This window comes from Adelges cooleyi, unplaced genomic scaffold, assembly GCF_023614345.1.
Source record: "Adelges cooleyi isolate 19-005CV unplaced genomic scaffold, UGA_ACOO_1.1 ACOO_flye_CR_arks_rails_tigmint_CR_PRNA_128, whole genome shotgun sequence".
Lineage (NCBI taxonomy): Eukaryota > Metazoa > Arthropoda > Insecta > Hemiptera > Adelgidae > Adelges > Adelges cooleyi.
The window spans coordinates 1-21459 of record NW_026095782.1 but is presented as its reverse complement, the minus strand read 5'-3'; the positions used below and the strand labels follow the sequence as shown (position 1 = coordinate 21459).

General features: G+C 28.2%; 1 protein-coding gene, 2 long non-coding RNA genes and 2 other non-coding genes across 5 annotated transcripts; 1 reads left to right on the top strand and 4 right to left on the bottom strand.

The window, feature by feature from the left end:
* Positions 1–2041: 2041 nt before the first annotated feature.
* Positions 2042–3269, bottom strand: LOC126847886 (uncharacterized). Its single transcript, XR_007687160.1, has 3 exons — positions 3112–3269; positions 2345–2446; positions 2042–2282 (listed from the first exon to the last, which is right to left on the bottom strand). It is a non-coding gene; the product is annotated as an uncharacterized LOC126847886 (long non-coding RNA).
* A 2562-nt stretch (positions 3270–5831) lies between these two features.
* Positions 5832–7259, bottom strand: LOC126847885 (uncharacterized). The gene is made up of 4 exons (XR_007687159.1): positions 6721–7259; positions 6452–6578; positions 6309–6376; positions 5832–5942 (listed from the first exon to the last, which is right to left on the bottom strand). It is a non-coding gene; the product is annotated as an uncharacterized LOC126847885 (long non-coding RNA).
* Positions 7260–8109: 850 nt separating this feature from the next.
* Positions 8110–8314, top strand: LOC126847891 (small nucleolar RNA U3). The gene has a single exon (XR_007687162.1). It is a non-coding gene; the product is annotated as a small nucleolar RNA U3 (small nucleolar RNA).
* Positions 8315–8802: 488 nt separating this feature from the next.
* LOC126847890 (5S ribosomal RNA) lies at positions 8803–8921 on the bottom strand. Its single transcript, XR_007687161.1, has one exon. It is a non-coding gene; the product is annotated as a 5S ribosomal RNA (ribosomal RNA).
* Positions 8922–12393: 3472 nt separating this feature from the next.
* On the bottom strand, positions 12394–15098 carry LOC126847884 (uncharacterized). The gene is made up of 4 exons (XM_050588297.1): positions 14973–15098; positions 14424–14601; positions 13705–13760; positions 12394–12582 (listed from the first exon to the last, which is right to left on the bottom strand). The coding sequence occupies exons 1-4, from the start codon at positions 15057–15059 to the stop codon at positions 12394–12396; spliced, it is 510 nt and encodes a 169-aa protein (XP_050444254.1). The 5' UTR covers positions 15060–15098.
* Positions 15099–21459: the final 6361 nt, after the last annotated feature.

Below are 21459 nucleotides of genomic sequence, written 5' to 3'. Positions count from 1 at the left end.
TGGATAAAATTAGAAGGAATACATGGTATTTAATCCCCTAACGAATTTAAAAAGGGTATGGACTACAATGATTTAGAATATTAAAGCGAGAATTAGGAAGATAAAAATAGCTGGCCAAGGAAGGAGGTTAACAAAGAAGTTGTTAATACTACACGAAGTGGTAGGGTAGTAAAGAACCAGAGAAATGGAACCTTGAAAATGTATTTGTTTAATAATTTTGTTTTTGTAGGTATTAAACGTGTCCATTAAATGTTTGTATACATAATTAAAGATATTATTTTGTTAAAATAGTTAGTAAGTAGAGCATAGTTGTAAAATTAATAATCTTTATAATGTTGTATCTAAAGAAAAACATTTTTAGTAATACTGATTTACTGACTATTTTCATTTTAATTTGTTGTATTTCACTTTGTTCGTATTTAATTTTGATAATATTAATAAACGTATAGTCAAGAATAAAGATAACTTAAAATTTATACATTTTGATATAAATATAAACAATGAACCCGTCGACTGCATTTCAGTAGACATTTTAAAATAAAGTAAGAATAATAAATGGACGAATCAGACGTAGAAACGAGTTATTGGAATAGACTAGATAATAAACAAACAAATCTATCTATCTAATTTATCTGACCACAATTTGTGTCGTTCCGCCCAAGTCGAGGATCGTGGAGTTACCTTTGACCCCAAACTGTTGTTTAATCTAAAATTTATAAGACGGGTATGCTCAAAGAAAAAATCCATTACAAAATGGTGAAAAATTTAAATCGCATTGTATAAAAACAATATACAATAGTTCACGATAATATGATCACCCTAAATTCAATTAATAAAATATATATATATATATATATATATATAATTTTAAATCGTTTCGTAATTATCACGTATTATAGATTACATTTTGATAATTAAGCGCTAACTTATATTATATTAAATTAACTTTTAAGCAAAGCATATTCGTTTTGAAAAATAATGGGATTAATTAATCTTTTTTCTTTATTTGTAGGTTTAGGAATTCAAATTATACTTAAAGTAGAGGTTACCAAGGTATACTGTATTGTGTAAATCAATTTGATCTATGAAAATTGCTTTTACATGTATTCGAACAGAAAAATAATATGCTGGGACAAAAAATACTGGGGAATATTGAAAACAACAATTCGCATAAAGTTATCAAAACTAATAGTACCGACCTATATGGAACAAAACAAATAAGTTGTTTTTCAGAGAAATGTTTTCGCATATAAAAAAATGTGTACAAATAAGAACAGTTACAACGACAACAACAGCAGAAACACAATAACAATTTCGTTTTAACAGCAAACGAATAGATTTTCAATTGAAACACGCTCGATAAAATATCTGTTTATATTTTACATTGCCAATTGAGAACAATTAAAAAAAACAACCGGCTGGGTTAGGTTAGGGGCTGATGCAATGGTGCCATGTCAAGTACAATTTTACTAAATTATAAGAAAAAATATCCTAAGAACTTTAATGTTCGAGGATTTATGTATGCGAGGTTAAATCAATCTTGTGATAAAAATATTGTTTTTATATCAAAAAGTGACAGTGGGGAAATGTTGTCAACTTATGACAAAAATGAGACAGACTACATTTTTTTCGCCTTGAGTTTTGTTAGTTTAAGATTGTAATTTACGTTTTTGTTTTTTACTGCTTTGTTTTTTTGTGTTTAATATCCTGTTTTATTCCTCGTACCACCAGGGTGCTGTTGACACTAATTGGTTCTATAGATTTGTATCGCACGTCAATAAGAAATAACCACTTTTACCAATTTGTAAAGGTTAATATTATTTGTGACGTATATTTTTTGAGATCTGTACGGTAAGAGCAAATAAATCGCCACATTAAAAAAAACAAGTAATTTAGAACATTCTAAACGCTGAGGAGTATAAATCAATTAGAGGAAGGAATATTATGGCGTTATTAAATCAATGTCTAGATCAATATAACACACTCATTTTATTTAATTCAACAAACAAATAAAAGTTTTAGATAAGCATAGTATGCTAGAAAAATAATAAAATTCCTGGAAAATGCAGCCCTCCTATAGAGTTTTCATGAACCGACGCGACTACTGCTGATAGTCCTGGAATGCTTCTAAATTTCAATCCATTAATATAACTTAAGTTTACAAAAGGTTCCTGATCTAATCTTAAATAATTAGGCCAGTAATCCCAACTACTCCTCGTAATAAGACTTTCCACATCACCAGGTGGACACTTACTTAACTTCAATTTGTCCCTTGCGGTATTCTTAAAAAATAAAAATGGTTAAACATGTTTTTAAATAATGTAGTATTTTATACAAAAATTACTTTTAATTCAGGGCTAGGAAAACGAACCACAGATGACAAGTTTGCATTTCTTGTGTCTAGTGAATTTACCCATCCATTAAAAGTGCGGTATGGGTCCAGGTTCTATTTATAAGAGAATTTATTTATTATAACAATAATACACGTTTACATAACAACATAACAACAATAATACATTTCTCATTGGGTTTAATAAGAATATAAAATGTTATTTTTTCATATTGTTTTTATACGATGTTATTACAATTTTTTTGTTTTTACACCATTTCCAACTTAGTTTTCTTGACAACAAAAAAACTTAACATAAAACATTGCATGAAATTTATCTGATAATAAATTTGGGAATTTATTGAATAGGGCCCACGCTTTTCTTTTTAGTCAAAAATTAACGATGTTACAATAAAATATTATTTAAAATTGTAAAAAAATTTAAATTGTTATTGTAGTAAATTTTTTTTTTACTTTTTTACTATTTTTTAGAATAGTACAACTATAGAATATTATGTTATTATGTATTATATTTCTGTAAAATAATTAATATTCTTTAAATAATAGGTGGTGCATTGCTCAAGTGCTCCATGGCACGAGCCGCCACTGGGTCTAAGTTAAAAAAGGTCACTTCTTCACTCTTTGAATTTAAAAAAAATGTATAGTATGATAAAATTGTTTATCCTAAGAACTCAACACATTTTGTGGAGTTTTGAAAAACGTAAAATGTATTTTTTACCTACTAAAAAATAAATTAAAAGACATTACTCGATTATATTTACCTGGCTTGAAGAACCCGTAAAATATGGTGAATCTATACCAGCGTTCACTAAAACGTCAAAACACGGCAACAGAACTATAATTTTCCACATCATTTTTTTTGTTTATTCACTGTGAAATATCTTGACAATAAAGAACAACTAGAAAAGTGGAAGTCAGATACAACACTGTGCTGAATTTCAATGCTTTCGTTGCAGTATGACTCTTCAATTTGTTCTATGGGTAACGAAAAAGCTACGCGTTTTTACAGATGGCCTTAGTTAAATACAAACACAATTTTGGCCGGCACAGAATAATATGATGTTAGTGAATTTTAGCATGTAACATGCGTTAGCCTCGGCACCTAAGCCCAAAAACGAAACTATAATGTCTTACGAGGTAGCGCGTCTACTTTTAACGAATAATAACATAATATAAGATGCCATGGAAATAATTACTATAGTCCTCGTCGTCATACATAACTTTTGGCGAGAACCTATGTATTGATTAAAAGACTATTATGTGTGACGGTTATGAGTAAAATTGGTAAGAGTACAATGGTATAAGATGTACATATATATATGTATGTATATACATTTTTTTTAAAAAAGGTATCTAAATTAGTGATTTTTTTAATATCAAACATGGTATTTTTTTCATATTATATAACAATTTCAGAGGAAGTAATATCCAATTCTTGATCATTTTCTTTAGTAGCACAATTCCATATGGATAATACCTTATTGTAGTAGAGATTGATGTACACACAATTTGTAAAAAATCTGAGGAAATAATTTCGTTCAAACTATAGAATAATCTATAAACGATAATCCTTATGCGCATATTGACATAATATATTATATGGTACATGACAATTCTATATCATATTACATTTCAACATCAAACCTAAGTATTAACAACTTTAGTTACTCTATTAATTAAAAAAGCAAGTTGGACAATACGAATTACTATTATAATCATTGCGGACTGTTATTTCCTGAAATGGATATTGTGTACAATATTATATAGGCACAGCCGTTTTATTTGGATCTCATTTCAGCCAAGTTGTTCAACCTCATCTTACCTATGGATCTCCCACCTAAATCCTTTCCTCCTGGTGAAGTTAAGAATTGTATTTGTTCCTTTCCACCTAAGAAAGCCCCAGGCTACGATTTAATTACTTCTGAGGATGCTCGACAACTCCCTAAAAAAACATTAATTTTATTGACTTTTAATAATGCAGTTCTTCGTTTATCATATTTTCCACTTCAATTGAAATTCTCCAGCGAATCTTACAACATACCTTTTTGTTTAAATCTGTTTGCTATAGTTACCAATTTAAAATAATGGCTATCGTTTATTTTCAAAATGTTTGCCATCAAGTTGCAGCAGCCTAATAGTAAACTTATAAAATACAAGTTTTCTAACAACAACAAACCGTGAACTAGGGTCGCTTAAAATATTATAAATTACTATGTACACTATACCTGTTAAAAAAAAAAAATATATATATATTTGTGTGTTTAATATTCTGTACATATCCATTGACAATTAAAATGTATAAGTTTTTTGTAAATCTCAATTTACTCGTATGATATTTTGTTAAACGATATCCTAACAGTCACAAAAATAGTATAATAATAATTTTTTGAAAATATACTTTTCTGTAGAATTAAAATATATTTTTGTCAAGTTGTTGATCGTCTAAATAAAATAGTAATAAAGAAGAAAAAATTGCATAGGTTGGTGAATAGAAATTGGTCTTTCTGTAGGCAAATTATAGTATTTTACATTCATTTTTAAATATTGTATAAAGTAGTAGGATTTTATTATTAACCGCCGCAACCAAAACTGGTCGTTAAAATAATTGTGTGCTAGTGTAAAACTAAAATAAAAACTTATATAATATACACGCTTATGTCATATGTTGCTACAATTTCTATTTCTATAACTTAAACACATTTTTTTAAAAATAATTATAAACATTTATAAAAAAAAATTATGTACCTGTATAACATTATTATGCCATTATAGGCATAATAGTATTATAGAGATACATAATTTTTCTCAAAAGCCTGTAGCACTATTACTGACGGCAACATACACGATACGGCACAGAGGAAACGATACCTGCATACTGTCTCATCGGTCGGACAAATTATCTACTAATTTACAATAAATATGAACTATAATTGAACATTTGTTTTGTTTAAACTATTTCTTATTAATGATACTTATATTTAATAAGAATAAAAAGAAATTAATTTTAATAAAGAAATTCACATGTGATAATATTGTAATAGTAAAAAAACTATTTAAATCAATACGTTTAATAAAATATTCGAATAAAAAATATACTAATTTAAAATTATAATGCACAATTTGTTTTTATGTGTAACGTCCATACAGTTATGTTTAAAAATTACTACAATTTGCTTTGGAAAATAATGACTGATCAAGTTACCTGTTTTTACTAACAATAATAACTTATATTTTATTCATAAAAAATAAAATTTTTTCTACTTACAAACTAAAAACAAAAAAAAACAATGTTTTGTTTTTAGTAGATAAATAAACTTTTTTTTTTTTACAAATAATTTATTTGGTTGGTTTTTTTCAATTATAACGTAATTATTAGGTTTTTAACTTGTGTAAAGTATACATAATAATAATATTACTCTGCTATTTAGATTCATTGAACAAACATAATTTTTCATAAAAATATATCAAGAAATCTAGGGAAAAAAATTAATTTTATAAGTGCAGTTAAAAAAAAAAATCAGTACGGCGATGCGTCAACTTGAACTAACATCCGATTCTCGTTGTTTCCTTTGACGTCCATGTCGTTGATGATCTGGATAAAGAAAAAAAAATGATATGAAATTTAAAAAAAATATATATATATATAATAAAATTAATATATACAGTATGTCAACGAATAATAAATAACGGCGAAACTCTTTTATAAAAAAAAGTACCGAAAACAATGGTTGAAAACGTGAATTTATTAAGCGTAAAATGGTATATATTTTTTTATTTATAAAGTATATTATTAAGTTTAAATTAATCCAATATAATTAAGATATTCATGCACTTTATGCTTTGGATTTGAATATTTATTTTATTTTATTAAGTATTTCAATTTTTATTTTTTTACTATAATTGTATTTTTAAAAAATTAAAATATTTATTGTGCTATTATATTGAATTAACTATTTACTTTTTAATTGTATCAAGAAGTTTTAAGCATTCAGAGCAGAACTTGGCTTTTGTTAAGTATACATCGATCTGTAAATACGAAAATGAATCAAGAACAAAAAATACAATAATGTTATCAAATGTAGGACAATTGAAGTTTCATACTTGCATCATTTTCTATAAATTAACTATGACATCTCTCGAGTCTAACTTGATTAAATTCAGCAAAATGAATTTATTTATGTTCAGTAGTAAGCTTGTTGTTGTTGTATCAATCCCTTGGTGTAAGTAACTGAAAAATAAAAAAATTCAAAAGTAAATACATTTATAAGTAATAACTATCCATGAACTTTGAATACATAATTCGGCGGTTTAAAGTCTATTTGGCTGTTAGCAAGTTATTAAGGTACTGTACAGCCCTTTTACATACGTACTCACGGTCATCTTGAAGTCGTAGAATTAATTAACGTCCAGCCATGCTCATCCGCTACAATATTTTGCTAAATTTCAATGAGATAGTATTTGCGGATAACAGTTCTTAATTGTTGCTTTAAACATTTAATACATTGAGAAATTTGTGCATAAGAACTTGATTCATAAAGCATTTCCCTGCTCTTAGTTAGAGTTACGGGAGATTCTAACCGTTTTTCTGTAGCGTAAAAGTGACCGACAAAATTACTCATTGAAACTACTGTTGGTTTGTTGGTCGGTTTGATAATAAACATTTTCATTGTTGGCATCTTGAATGAAGATTGCTTTATCGGATATTCTTTACTGGAGTTTTCGTTAAACAAGTGACTTTACTTCGTGTACGTTTGGACGGAGTTTTATTATTAATATTTTCTGTAGGGGCCTATGGTGGAAACGGCACAAAACACTAAACAGTAAACACAACTACTATAACACTAATATAACAATTATTGATACATAATGACTTGTGGTCTTAGAATCTTCAGTACTATAAAGTATATTATTATTTATCAAGAACAATAATATTATTATCACACATTAAAATTTGAAAGAATATATTTTGTGATAAGAGTATATCGTCAGTGAACCCCGCCATCGCATCAAATTTAAATTGTATCTTTTTAAACGTTTTTTCCTAAGCTTTGTAGTTTTAATTTTTTGAAAAAGATACCTACACAATTTAGTGAACAATAAACAGTCTTTTTATTCGTATAACACAAGTTTCAATATGAGATTAGGTCATATTTTGATACACACGGTAGTAAATCTTTCACATTGTGTTTGTGCTATGCTTTGTTATATTACATAAGGAAACTTTCAGTCATTCATATATAGAATCAAATAGGTACCCGAGGACTTGAGTCTATTATGGCTATTTTTACTTTTTCCTATTATTTTTTTTAGTGTTCAACACTTTGTACCTGAACAATCAACAAAATAAAGTTAACCTTTTTGCTCTAACGATTACGATAATGAAATAAACAGGATATAATCAATAGTACAATGTAATAGCTGTGACGATACTGGAGTAAAATGTAAATAGTTCATTTCTAGGTTTTTTGCTGTCTATTAGGTGTAAATTGTTGACACTAGATGGCTCTGTTTGTGAACTACTATTAAGCCGGTGACTTCGATGGACGATACGAAATACTTACAATTGACTGAGAATGTTTACTATTGATTGAAAACAACTAGGCGTCGTCTAACGCAAGTCGTGTGCAAAAAATAAGTATATTAAATATTACGCGTGGGGTGAAAATTACTTTTGACAGTTTTACTCGATCACTTTGGGTAACTCCGGTTAACTCACTGATGACGACCATAAGTATGGATCGTTGGCAATCGTCCCAGTTAAGATCATACTTCACAGGATCATTTCTGTAGTATGCATCGTCCCCTCCAGGTGCAAATCTGGAGTCGTCGTCAGCCACGATGATGAGTCTAGTTCATTTGCCAGAGCGTGAGGCTGCTAGTGGTCTACCATTTGCTTGGTCATGACTGTCTAGCGACGATGATCGCAACCAGTTCGCTGGAAGGTGTTTGAACGGTCTGAGTGGTTCCTATTAATAATAGTGATGAAATATGTATCAACCTGATGCCCATTGCTGAATGAGTTGAATACTTGAAATGCTGGTAAAATATGTATAAAACATTAAATTTATCAATTTTTGTTATATTTGTTTAATATACCCGAACCGGGGCCGCTATTACGCATAAAGGGTGGTAAAGTCAGCCTAAAAACCGAAAAAAACGTATTATTATTATTTGTATTAATTAAGAAACAAAAAAGGTATTGATTTTTACAATACCTAGTCAATTTGTTTAACTTAGATGCAGATCTGTGAGGGATTTTCACTCACGGGTATACCTAATAACACATTTTGTGCCCGTTGAGGGTTTGCAGAGCGTTGGCTCCCGCGAGTTCGGCTGTTTTCATATATTTTCCCGATAAAAATAAATTAAGCCTATCCGCCTGTGGACGTACAATTTAAGTTCATACAACACTACAAAAAAATAGTGTACAGTTGTAAAAAGCAAAAAAAATATGCCAACGGCACGTAGTGTTCCCAAGCGGTCACCCATCCAAGTACTAACTACGCCCGACGTTGCTTAACTTCAGTGATCGGACGAGAACTGGTGTATTCAACGTGGTATGGTCGTTGGCGAAGAAATCGTGTTTATGTTACTTATTTAAACACAAGATTGTAACTATTTTTCTTTTTTTAATAATATAATATGATGTAACACACTGCATACAATTTAGTTTTCACAGCACAAAAAATAAAATAAAATTGTACAATACTAACTAAATCACATTATTTTAATATTGTGCACGATAAAATATGTTGATTGTTAAACAATGTATTAATGAGTCGATTTTGAATTTTGGTTATTAAGAGTCATGGCAAAGTTTATAAGATACAATTATTTTACCAAATACTATAAGTTACATCATACGACCATGCGATAAATGAATAAAGGAAATTTTAAAAACTGAATTTTGAAATCTAAAATGTTTAGTTTCCTAGGGACTATATAGCATTTTTGACCAAGTACACTACAAGTGTAAGCATATTAAATGATTACATTTTTTAAAAATTGATTCAATTTTGCAAAAGTAAACGTCGGTTGCTCAAGATTTGTTTTTTAATAAATGCCTATATTTTATATTTTGGTTGTCACGGCGTAACATTTTTGGAATTTGTCATTTTTCAAAATAATTGGTGACTGGTCTTTAATTGTTGTTTTTAATTTTGTGGGCTGCTGCCTACTGCGTAATCTAGTACAAAACTAATATATAGTTATTTGATCATAATATTCAATAAGTCCACAATTATTTTCGAAACAATAGTAGTAAAACTAGTTTATTAAAGATTTTTCGTAAAAAAATGTACCATTTTAAGTATATGTTTAATTTTTTGTTGAATGTTTTTCGTTATCAATTAAATTCAAAATGAATAATTTTTTTTTGTCAAATGAGTTTTTCTGTTTTTGTTTTGCCAAACATGTGATGTTTCAAATACCCGATTCAGGTTTGTTTTTTAGTTCTTAGTACTCAGATATACCCGTGGTCTCTATTTTAATCTCGACATTGAATCTACCTTAAAGTGCGCGATTCCAAAGTTGTATTATTTGCAATCGACAATAAACGCACTTGTTTAGAAAAAGGCGTCAAGTGAAGGCAATTTAGCTACACGAATGAACAGCGTGCTTCATCGCATCTTTTTCACTTTTTAATACTTTTATATGATATGTCATTCAACTAACGAATAATTAGAATTTTCGAATGAGCATTTAGTTAAATCAAATTGCATAATTTAAGTCGATTAAACTTTTAAAAAAATGTCGTTTCCCGTTATTTTCTGTTTTGCGAAGTACTAATTTGTAAACGATTATTTTTTATTGTTATTATGCACTCGGTTTAACGATTTTTCTATTTTGAATTTACATTTGTATTATTCTTTAATCGTAGTTGTCTGTCTTATCAATAGTATCATTATTATATTCGCAATGATTAATTATATATTGGTTAAATTAAATATTGACAAAATTTTTTGTAGAGATAGCACAATAAGTTATAAAACTATAGTCAACAATTTTGATTAAAAATTAGGCGAAATAATTTTGTATTTAATTAATGGAATTTGAAAAAAGGATTGCAATACAACAAAGAAATGTTTTAATAAAAAATTATACTAGTGATAAATTAAAACATTATTCTAAAGTAATTAATCTAAATGTCGTCCAGCACAAACTTCTTGGCGAATTCGTCAAGTAAAGTAAATTCAACTTTACTAAGACTAACGATTTTATTTAAAAACTCGGAAAAATCCACCACACCGTCGCCTGGAAAAACATTCAGGTATTAATCAATAACAATTTTTACTACATTTTTGTTGTCTTCTATTAAGTATTTACCGTTTTTATCAAAGTTTTCTATGGCTTTTTTGGCTTCTTGGGATTTGGCCAATTTCGAGTGTACAAAGTCTGAAAAGTCAGCAATCACATCAGCGGTAATAACGCCTTTTTTGTTTATGTCCATTACAGTAAACATCTCACATAAAATGTGCAACTAAAAGAATAATTAAGAAAAATCTTATACATTTTGAAAACACTATAACACTACTGTATTCACTTTTACAATAACGAACTTAAATGGTAACGTACATACTTTATTACCTTTTTAAATTAAGAATATTTTACTAAAAATGTTAACTGGTTGACGACCAATTTTCAACAACTACTTTTAAACTTATAAGAGGTTAAAAGTTAGAAAGGAAGGGAAGTGCACGCATATAAAAATAATACTACACCCCACCTTTCCTCCTGCGATAAACTTGTAACTTCAATAACCATCAAAACTAGTTATCCAAAACTGGTATAGAATATTAAGTTTGGGAGATGCATAAAAATGTATGGAAAATTGCGATCACATTATTAAAAAACACTATAAAATGTTTTTTTTAATATTAGTTAAACCCAATGAGAAATTGAAGGGTTTCATGATGAAATCATATGTATACATATAAAGAATACGTTTAAAGATGATTGAAGGCATATGCGAGTTGACAAACTTGGAATGTCATCTTTTCACCAAGTATATTTCTATAAATTTGATTATATTACACCTAAATCGGAAAAAGTGTTTGAATAAAGTATTTTAGAGTATTTAAAAATAAAAATTCACACGTCAACATTTAATTACTGACTAATTATTTATATAAATTTTAGGAAAAAATACTATACGAAAAACAAAGTTAATACATAAACTATTAACCTTTAACGAAGCTTCCATCATTAATTCTACTCCCTGGAACTCGTCACAATCAATTTGACCATTTCCTGAAAACAGTTGTAGTAAATATTTTAAAAATGAATTTCAACATATAAGTTTCCTACTACCGTCTTGATCGATAAGGTTATACTCTGCGCCACGAGAGAAGTAACCCGTTGCTCGACCGAAACGCGTCCGATTCCGCGCATCGCCACCGATAGGCCACACCCACGGTCGGCGGCGGCGGCGGCGCTGCATTATAGGGTGTATCATAACGTTAACTCGATACAGTGTGTCACAAGTCACAAGACTCACGTCTTACGATTTTGAACCACGCGCTTACTTTTACTGTTGAATTATTACATTATTATATTATTATTAAAATAATAATATAATAATAAATAATATATTATATAATACATATTTAATTTAAATATTGTTTAGTTTTAATTTAAATTTAAATATTTTTTAGTTTTAATTTAAATTTAAATATTTTTTAGTTTTAATTTAAATTTAAATATTTTTTAGCTTTAATTTTAATTTAAATATTTTTTTATTTTAATTTTAAAATAACAAATATACTTTATATATTATTATTATTATTACATTATTTTATATAATTGTCGTTTTTTGTCGTTTTTTTGTATAAATAAATAATTAATAAATAATAATAATAAATAATAAATAATTATATATATCATTTATAAATGACAATATAATATAATTATTCACAATTATAATAAATAATATACTCTATATACAATCACTCTGTATATCGTTTGTTTCGCGCTGTATGCACGCCTCAGCGCGACACTGAATGGCACAAAGTGGGGGAAATGGGACCTCGGAACAGTCGCGGCCGTCAGTCGTGATGCGCGAAACGGGTTACTTCTCTCGTGGCGCAGAGTATAGTTATTTCTTTAGTTTCGTCTAGCGCGTTGAAAAAGTTCTGTTTACATTCTTTAAACAGTATTGCCTGAAGAGCTGCTACCGGAAAATTGTCTTCATCGTTGAATGGACAGTCATCATCCACTACACTCGATGTATTTTTCTAAAATAATATCAGAAATGCATGTCATGTAAACTTTATAACGACTTATTTGGAAAGGTTTAAAAATATATATATATATAGTTTTTGTGTGTATCTGAATAATGTTTAAAAACAATGATTATATTTAATTATATCATTTTTATGAATTAAAGCGAAACAGTATCAGGGTAAAATCTCTTTTAAGTTTTCATTCATTCTTCCTTTCCTTCCTTATTAATAAGTTGCAACAAAACTGAAAACACAAAAACTTCAGACGCGTATAAGTTTTTAAAATCAATTTCATATTTATATTCGATCCAAAGTATGCGTTAAAAAATCTTTTAAAATATGTACATACTCGTAGTTTCAAATTAAAATAGTAGCGCTCTATAGTTTTAATAAAAATGTAATTACTTCTAAATTTGTATGGAATATATAAAAATTGAAGGGCCAGAAACATTTTGTTTATTTCTATTGTTTAAATGAAATTTTAGGCCTTAAGGTCTGAAAAATATACCGAAGGTAATTCTAAAAGGGGACTACGACGTCTTATACAATTTTAGATTGCTCTGTATGTGAGTACATTTCATTAACTTTTAAATAGAGAAGAATATACTACAAATGTTGAGTGGTCCATAACAAGTTTTGGATAACTAATTTTGATGTTCTTGAGGTATTATTATTTTTATCTGCGCGCACTTTCCCCCCGTTTTAACTTTTAAACTCTTAAAAGTTAAAAAATAGTTGTTCAAAACTGGTTATAGACCAGACAAATTTTCAGTACATTATCCTCCATTTAAAAAGTAAATAAGGTATATACGTTACTATTTCAGTTTCAATAGTTGCTATCAAAAAAACTAATTTTGTAGGAGAATAAAAACATGAAAATTTGTGAGAAATTGAGATAATTTTACATAAAAACACTATGAAAAAAAATAATTTTAATTCAACCCAGTGAGTGGCACACGATAAAAAAATCACCGTTCCTACTATGCCTCGACCCCACTGTACTCATTTAGAGTTTATAATGTCTGTTACGTCCTAAGTATCTCACAGATATATCATAGACCACAATGTGGAAATCACAATTACGAAAAAAAAAATAATAATAATATAGCGTAACAATAATACAACGGAATTAACCTCTGTCATAATATCCACTATCGGTTTGATTTTTTCTAATTTAATTTGCACGTTACCTGAAAATATTTATTACAATTGTAGAGTGAAATTAATACAAAATACAGGGTGATCAACTTATCGTGAACCACTGAATATCATACTGGGTTTAGTTAATAATTCAATTTTTTTTTTCCATACAATTTGTATACAACGTGAACTCAATTATTCACAATTTATTTTTGTTTTTACCCTCCTCCCAACTTAGTTTTTTAGATAGCAACTTTTGAAACTTAAATGGTAACGCATAGAGTTTAAATGTTAGGATGGGTGGGGGGAAGTGCGAATGGGAAATTCGCGCAGATAAAAACAATACTGCACTCCACATTTCCTCCTGTACTGAACTTGAAACTTCAATAACTTCAAAAATAGTAACACAAAACTGTTAATCGACCAGACAAAAATTCTAGTACATTATTATCAAGTAAAAAAAATAATGAAATGTATGCGTTACCATTTAAGTTTCAAAAGTTGTAATCGAAAAAACTAAGTTGGGAGGAGGGTGAAACCAAAAAAAAATTGTGAACAATTAAGATCACATCGTATAAAAATATTATGTAGAGAAAAAATGTAATTACTTATTAAAACCAGTGAGATATTGAGTGGTTCACGATAAGTTGGTCATCCTGTGTATATGTTTATAATATATATATATATTTTTTTTTTTTTCTGAAATATAATACCGTCTCTATTCAATAAAGATATATATCTTTTTGCTTGGCGAATAGTAACGAGTCCTATTGACTCTTTGAATAACATTTGCTGTAGTTCCATTGCGGAGATCAAACCATCATTGTTTTGGTCGTACATATGAAATTTCTCATGCCATCCATCGTTCACATCCTCGCTCGGAATCACAACCTAAGTGTATTACATGAGAATACATTTTGTGGTAAACAACACGACCAATTTGTGTAGAACAACCAGTGCAAAGACATTTTGTATACATTTCGTCGATATCATTGCGAGACTATCATTTTGTCTAAATATACCATTTATAACTAGTAAAAAACTCTTAAAAAAAAGAAGGAAAAAATAAATATTTCCACGATGGTTTATTTCTGTGCTGCTAATTGTTTGGTATTATTGGTAAAAATTCAATTACATTGTACCCGTATACTATTATCTTCTACTATCAATGTTTTGTTGTAAGAAAAAATATTTTTTTGACCCCGTTTACTACAAGTTGTTTCATATTTAAAAGCTTTAGATAATATATATTATTTACGTACCTCCGTTGAATTGGTCTCGATTGACGCATCATTTTCCCCAATAAAACATGCAAAACACAAAAGTACTGTAAAACTACTTAAAAACATACTGCAATTAAAAATATGTACGTGGAATAAATTATTATGTACGTGGTGTGCTTGGAAATAAAACTGTTTCTAACAATTTTGCGTTATGTTTTTCGCGTTGAGTACTTGCAGTATTTCTAACATGTTTTTTTAGTAAAAACAACAACTGCGAAATACAAACATAAGCCATATTTCAATACCTACTATAGTTTTCAGATGTTCGGGCGATTGTTAATATCAATATACAGATGTATTTCATGGGTAATTTCCTAACGGGGTTAGTATTGTTCATATTGATATGACTCACCGCATCTTCAAGAGATTAAAATAGAGAGATATAGATATCCAGAGGGCGGGAGGATGGGTGGGATTCCCCCTCCCCTATCCCTCCTCTCCTGGCCATGAGAAAAATACAAATTCAATTTATAGTAGACTTATAATGAAACTACACAGAAATAATGGAGTTTTTAACAAATAATAATTGTATCAATAACCGAATTTTTTTTAACCCACCAACAGTGAAGAATGTTAAGAAAATTGGATTTTTTTTATAACCCCTATAACAATAAAATCACTTTATTTTTACCTCCAGAAATATAAGTGCTTTGACATCGCCCAAAAAGAGTTATCATGTTTTTTTTTTTTTATTCAACTTTTATAGTTTTGTGACTGAGGTCTGACTGAAATATGACTGAAGATAGATCTTCAGGTGGGGTTATAAAATCCAAAGAGAAAAGGACACAAATTACCCTTTGACAGGGGTAAATTTTTAGGTTGTTTAGTTAGAGTAGATCATCAAAAGTAAATACAATTTTTTGCACATTACTGTCTTCTAAGGCGTTTTTTTTTTATATAGAGTAAATTCGTTATTTTTAGTTGTAACAATTATTAATCTAGACCAGTCACTTCCCCGAACGAAGGATATTACAACGTTGTAGATATAATTTTATATACTGAATTATTATCGCATCCAATTGTTAGTATTACGTTTAAGCCTCGCTTTATTTGGGTTATAAAACTACAGAGTGAATAAAATCAAGCATTTTTAGCATAACTGGTAAGTTTACCGGTGTATTTATTTCGAAGAAACCTAATATAAACAATAAACTGTACAAAGCAATAGTATTATGGAAATCAATTTATTCTATAAAATGTTTGGTTTTCAAAAGCGATAATATCAAAGTACATTACATACAGTACATCGTATATACATACGACGGTCGTGTAAAGAAGAAGTAGGTAATTTTTTTGTATTTGTCAAAACGGCAAAACAATTATTTTTTACGATTGACAGTCATGACTATTATAAGTACACATTAATGTATATTGAACAAATAGCATATATATATATATATATATATGATAGAAAGTTTTACACTAAAATCGCTATAACGTGAGCCTTTACAAAATAATAAGAACCATTAAAGTTCTAAATTCCTACTAAACAACAAGTCTCTCTTTAAAAAAAAAAATCATCATGTATTTCAAATATAGTAATATCTTTTTATTCTTGTTTTGTTTTTTACAAGTAGCAAACGCAGCAAGATTTACTGATGAGGTAATTAAATAATCTCACGCCTAAAAATGTATGATTAATTTAAATAATTATAATAATCACTAAATCCTCTAAAAACCTAGTGAATAATATAGTAGAAAAAAGTAGTATTTCTGTAATAATAGTGTTCAAATTGTATATAAACAACAAAAATGTAATGATTTTAGCAACTGCGAGAAATTTATGATGGCACCAATGAGCTTAGTTTAAGACGGTTCCAAGCACTAGAATTCGATGTTCCTGAACATTTTAAAAAGGGAAGAGTTAACAAGTTTGAAGTAAGAACCTACTTATATGAAGACGAAAAATATGAAAAATATCAACTAACAGTTAAAAGCATGCTGACGATAACAGAAGAATTGCCGGGGAGTACGTTAAATAATGATTCAGTAATAGATATTGTAAAATATGTATGTAAAATGTTAATAACTAATAATTATTACTTTGATGTTGTACCTAAATAATTATCGATAGGTAGTGTGTTATCTGAGGGATGCTTTAATATTAAACAGAATTCGTCTGTAAAAATAGTTGGGTGAAACAAGTTAGATATAACAATGTAAACCCAATCGTATCTTTCTGTTCTACCAAATATATTATAAAACAATTTTATAACAATTTGACTCATTGTAATTGATATTAGAATATTAATTTTATGACATTCTACAAGATTTTTTTTCGACACCGTTTTAGATTATTTGAAAATTGAAAGATTGAACAAAAAAATTATTGTTTCCTTATTGCAACCAGTCAACTCGTTACAACATAATAATATAGTTTGGTAAATTTCTATATGAATAATTTTGTTATGATTTTTAGTTGATGAAGATATCTTATTCGAGGAATTTAAAGATGTTATGAATAGAGTATGTGAGTAGTAGTATTCAGTAATATTTTCACCCTTTTACCAATAAATTTTGCGTTTCTTTGTAACATATTTTAGTTTTAGTTGTTTTTTTTTTAGTATGATTAAAAAAAAATACAAATTGTCAATATCTTATTATTCTTGTTTTGTTTTTTTCAAGTAACAAACGCAGCAAGATTTACTAATCAGGTAATTAAATAATCTCATACCTTAATGTATGATTAATTAAAATAATAATAATAACAATAACTAAATACTCTATAAACCTAGTGAATTATATACTAGAAAAAATTATTATTTCTGTAATAATAGTGTTCAAAATGTATATTAACAACAAAAATTTAATGAATTTTAGCAATTGCATGACATTTATTATGGCGCCAAAGCGCTTAGTTTAAGACAGTTCCATCTGCTATATTATCTTGATTCTCCTGACCATTTTACGGGAAAAGTTAACAGGTTTGAAGTTAAATTTTACTTATGTCAAGACGAAAAATATAAAAATTATCAACTAACACCTAAAAGCATGGAGACGATAACAGAAGAATTGCCGCCGAGTACGTTAAATAATGATTGAGTAATAGATATTGTAAAATATATATGTGAAATGTTAATAACTAATAATTACTTTGACGTTGTACAAAAATTATTATCGATAGGTACTAGGTAGTGTGTTATCTGAGGGAGACTTATAATATTATTCAGAAGTCGTCTGTAAAAATAGTTGGGAGAAACAAGTTAGATATAACAATGTAAACCCAATCGTATCTTCCTGTTCTACCAGATATGTTATAAAACAATTTTATAACAATTTGACTCATTGTAATTAATATTGGATTATTAATTTTATGTAATTCCACGTGACATTTTTTTTAGACACGATTTTAGGTTACCTAAAAACTAAAGAAGTTAACAAACAAAATTATGTTTCTTGATGACTTTTAATTATACCCGTTAAGGCCAATTATTGTACATAAAAATGAAATAATAATAATAGCAATTGCAACCCGTCAGCAATAATATAGTTTGGTAAATTTTAATATAAATAATTTTGTTATGATTTCTAGTTGGTGAAGATATGACATTCGACGAGTTTGAAGCTACTATGAATAGAGTGGATTTATAAATTCGCCGCCTCTGAGCAAGTAATATTTTTCACCCTTTTAATAATACATTTTGAGTTTCTTTATAACATATTTTAGCTGTATTTGTTTTTTTTAATACGATAAATAGAAATAAAGATTTCCACATATTTTAGGCTTGTTTGAGTTAATTATTAGTTCAACAAATAGTAAATATAAAAATAAAAAGCCAGTACAGCGGGATCAGACATAATGGAGACGGAGCATATTGTTAACATAGGGGAGGTCACGGGTCTTAAGGAATTAATATAACCGTAAATAATAAAATCACTTTTTATTTCTACCCCCAGAAACAGAAATATAGATACTGTTTTCACCCTTTCTGGTAGTAAACGGCTTTTGATTATTTATTGGTTTGTCAATGTTTCCCACAGGGTTGTATATATAATTTCATATAATGTATTATTATCGCATTGCAAATTAATTATTATATCAATATTTCAGGGCTACAAATTTACTACAACATCTACCGTTGTTCAGTGAATTCAAAAAGAAAAACTAAAGTATTTAATTTGTCTCTTAAAAAAAAGAAAAATCACTTTACTATGTTGATATCTTATTTTTTAGTTTTTATGTATTTATTCTTAACATTTTAATGGGTGTGTGGGTTATTTTTGTTTTAATCGGTTGCTTTATTACTTGTGTAATTTATAAATATTATATTCAAATCATTAAAACTTTATAAAAATGGTAAATAACTCGTTTTCTGACGATGAAAAATATAAATTAACCTTAGCGGACTTGGCTTAGCTTAATAATAGCAAATAATACACATAAGCTTCACGAGGACCTGAGAAAGGTATTAAAAGCCAAAAAAGTGAATTCCTTCAATATTTAAAAGCTGAAAATTAGACAGAAGATAGAGGTCAATTTTATATCAATAACATATTGTATAAAATAAAGAATCCATACTGGAAGCGTTCCACAGTCATTTTTAATTTAATTAAAAAGTGTTTCATTTTTTATAATATTGATTGGGTCATAATTAATCAGTCACCCTGTATACTCGTACATAGGTACACTATTAAATCAGTATAATCTGACAGCGGCTTATTTAATTAATAAATCACTTATACTGTTGCTATGAAGAAAATTAGTTTTAATAAATTGTTATAATGGTTAATGTGCATTATTTCCCAAGAAAACGTGCGGTTAATACTTTAAATGGAAGTAAGATGAAATATGGTGAACATCATGGATGTTTTGCAAATAACATAATATTTGAAGTATTTTTCTGTAAAATATTTTTTACATAGGTTTACTATCTACTATATTTTATTTTCACTGTTGGTGTTAACACATTTCGTCGTCTAACCTTGGCTTGTTTAAATATACACAAAACACATGTGATATGCTACCGTAATTTGACTTTTGCATCTCGATGTAACAAAAAAAAAAAAACCCAATTAGTTTTCAAGAATATTATGCCATACTCTGATCTTTTATTTGTTAAATAAAAATAAACATTAGAGCCAGTAAATGTTGAAACTCTAATTTAAAGTCTATCTGACTCAATACCAAGTAGATACATTTTGTGAATTATAGAGTTGCAACTCAAAAGAATTGGTCCAGTATTGAAAAAGTTACAATGTTTACAGATACAAAAAAAAGCTCACATCATTGCAAAATCCAATAGCTTCGCTGCTCCATATCGAAGTTATAAAATAGACCTATCAATTTTGAAAACCCCTAAAAAAGTAGCAGTCTATACAGACAAAGAAAAAACCTACACCATAATGCAAATATATTTCAGATACCAGCTGTTGACTTTTGATTCACCCTTACTCATTGCGACCTACATACCTACATACCGTAACGTCGTAATTCCCCCCTTTAACTTGGTTTTTCCCTAATTCAACAAAACTATACTACAGATTTTTAAGTGAATTTTATGTGCCCCATTCTAGAAAAAACTTATGGTATACTAAGTAAACACAACTATTTTTTGTTTTATAAGTAAAAACTTTACTATAGCTATAATCGATCTCGAAAGTCTTTTCATGGTATTCTAAACGCCAGTAGTTAGAACCGCGTGTCCTAAAAATGTACTGAGTTATACTAATTAAAAAAAAAACAGTACATATTGGAAAAACAATTTATAAAAACTATCACTGTGTGTTGAATCAGGATGTGTGATGGAGTTTTTTGCGGTTTGACAATCAAACGAAGCAAATACTGTTAATTTTAAAATGTCGATAGTGTTTTAAAAAAGTATTTAATCGGCGAAAATTGTAATAAAAATAATTAGGATTAAAGGAAAGATAACGGAAGAAGTTAAGACGAAAACAATTGCTAGTTGATAAAATGATTTTCATAAAAAAGGCATAAAGTTGTTAAGGTGACATTGTCGTCGATAGTATATTTCATTTAGTAGAAATATGAAGTAGGTATTGGTAAGAGCAATGTGAAGGCAATAATGTACTTAAAATTAGCCAATAATTATTGCATACAATTAGTACGAATCATGTTTTTGAGGAAATTCAATTTAAAGATTAAACCTGCTCCCAAATGATTATTTTTAATACTTTGCAATTATGCTTGTTGTTTTAATTTTAAGCTACTCAATTAAATCTCAGCCAGACACCAGAATTTTAGGTGATAACTATTTATGGCCATTCCACCTTCACTGATGGTTTTTGTCCATACCAAACAATGTATTATATCTAGTGCCCATAATTTAGGGAATTAGGTATGACAATCACAATACCAGAAACCATATCTATTCGACAAATAGGATTTATTAGAAGAAAAAAAAAACATTAAGAGAGGAATATTTACATACTCAGTCAGTGACCAATTTATAACTAAAATATACGGACATAACAAACATTGGGGTTACGCCATGTAAATATAAAATAT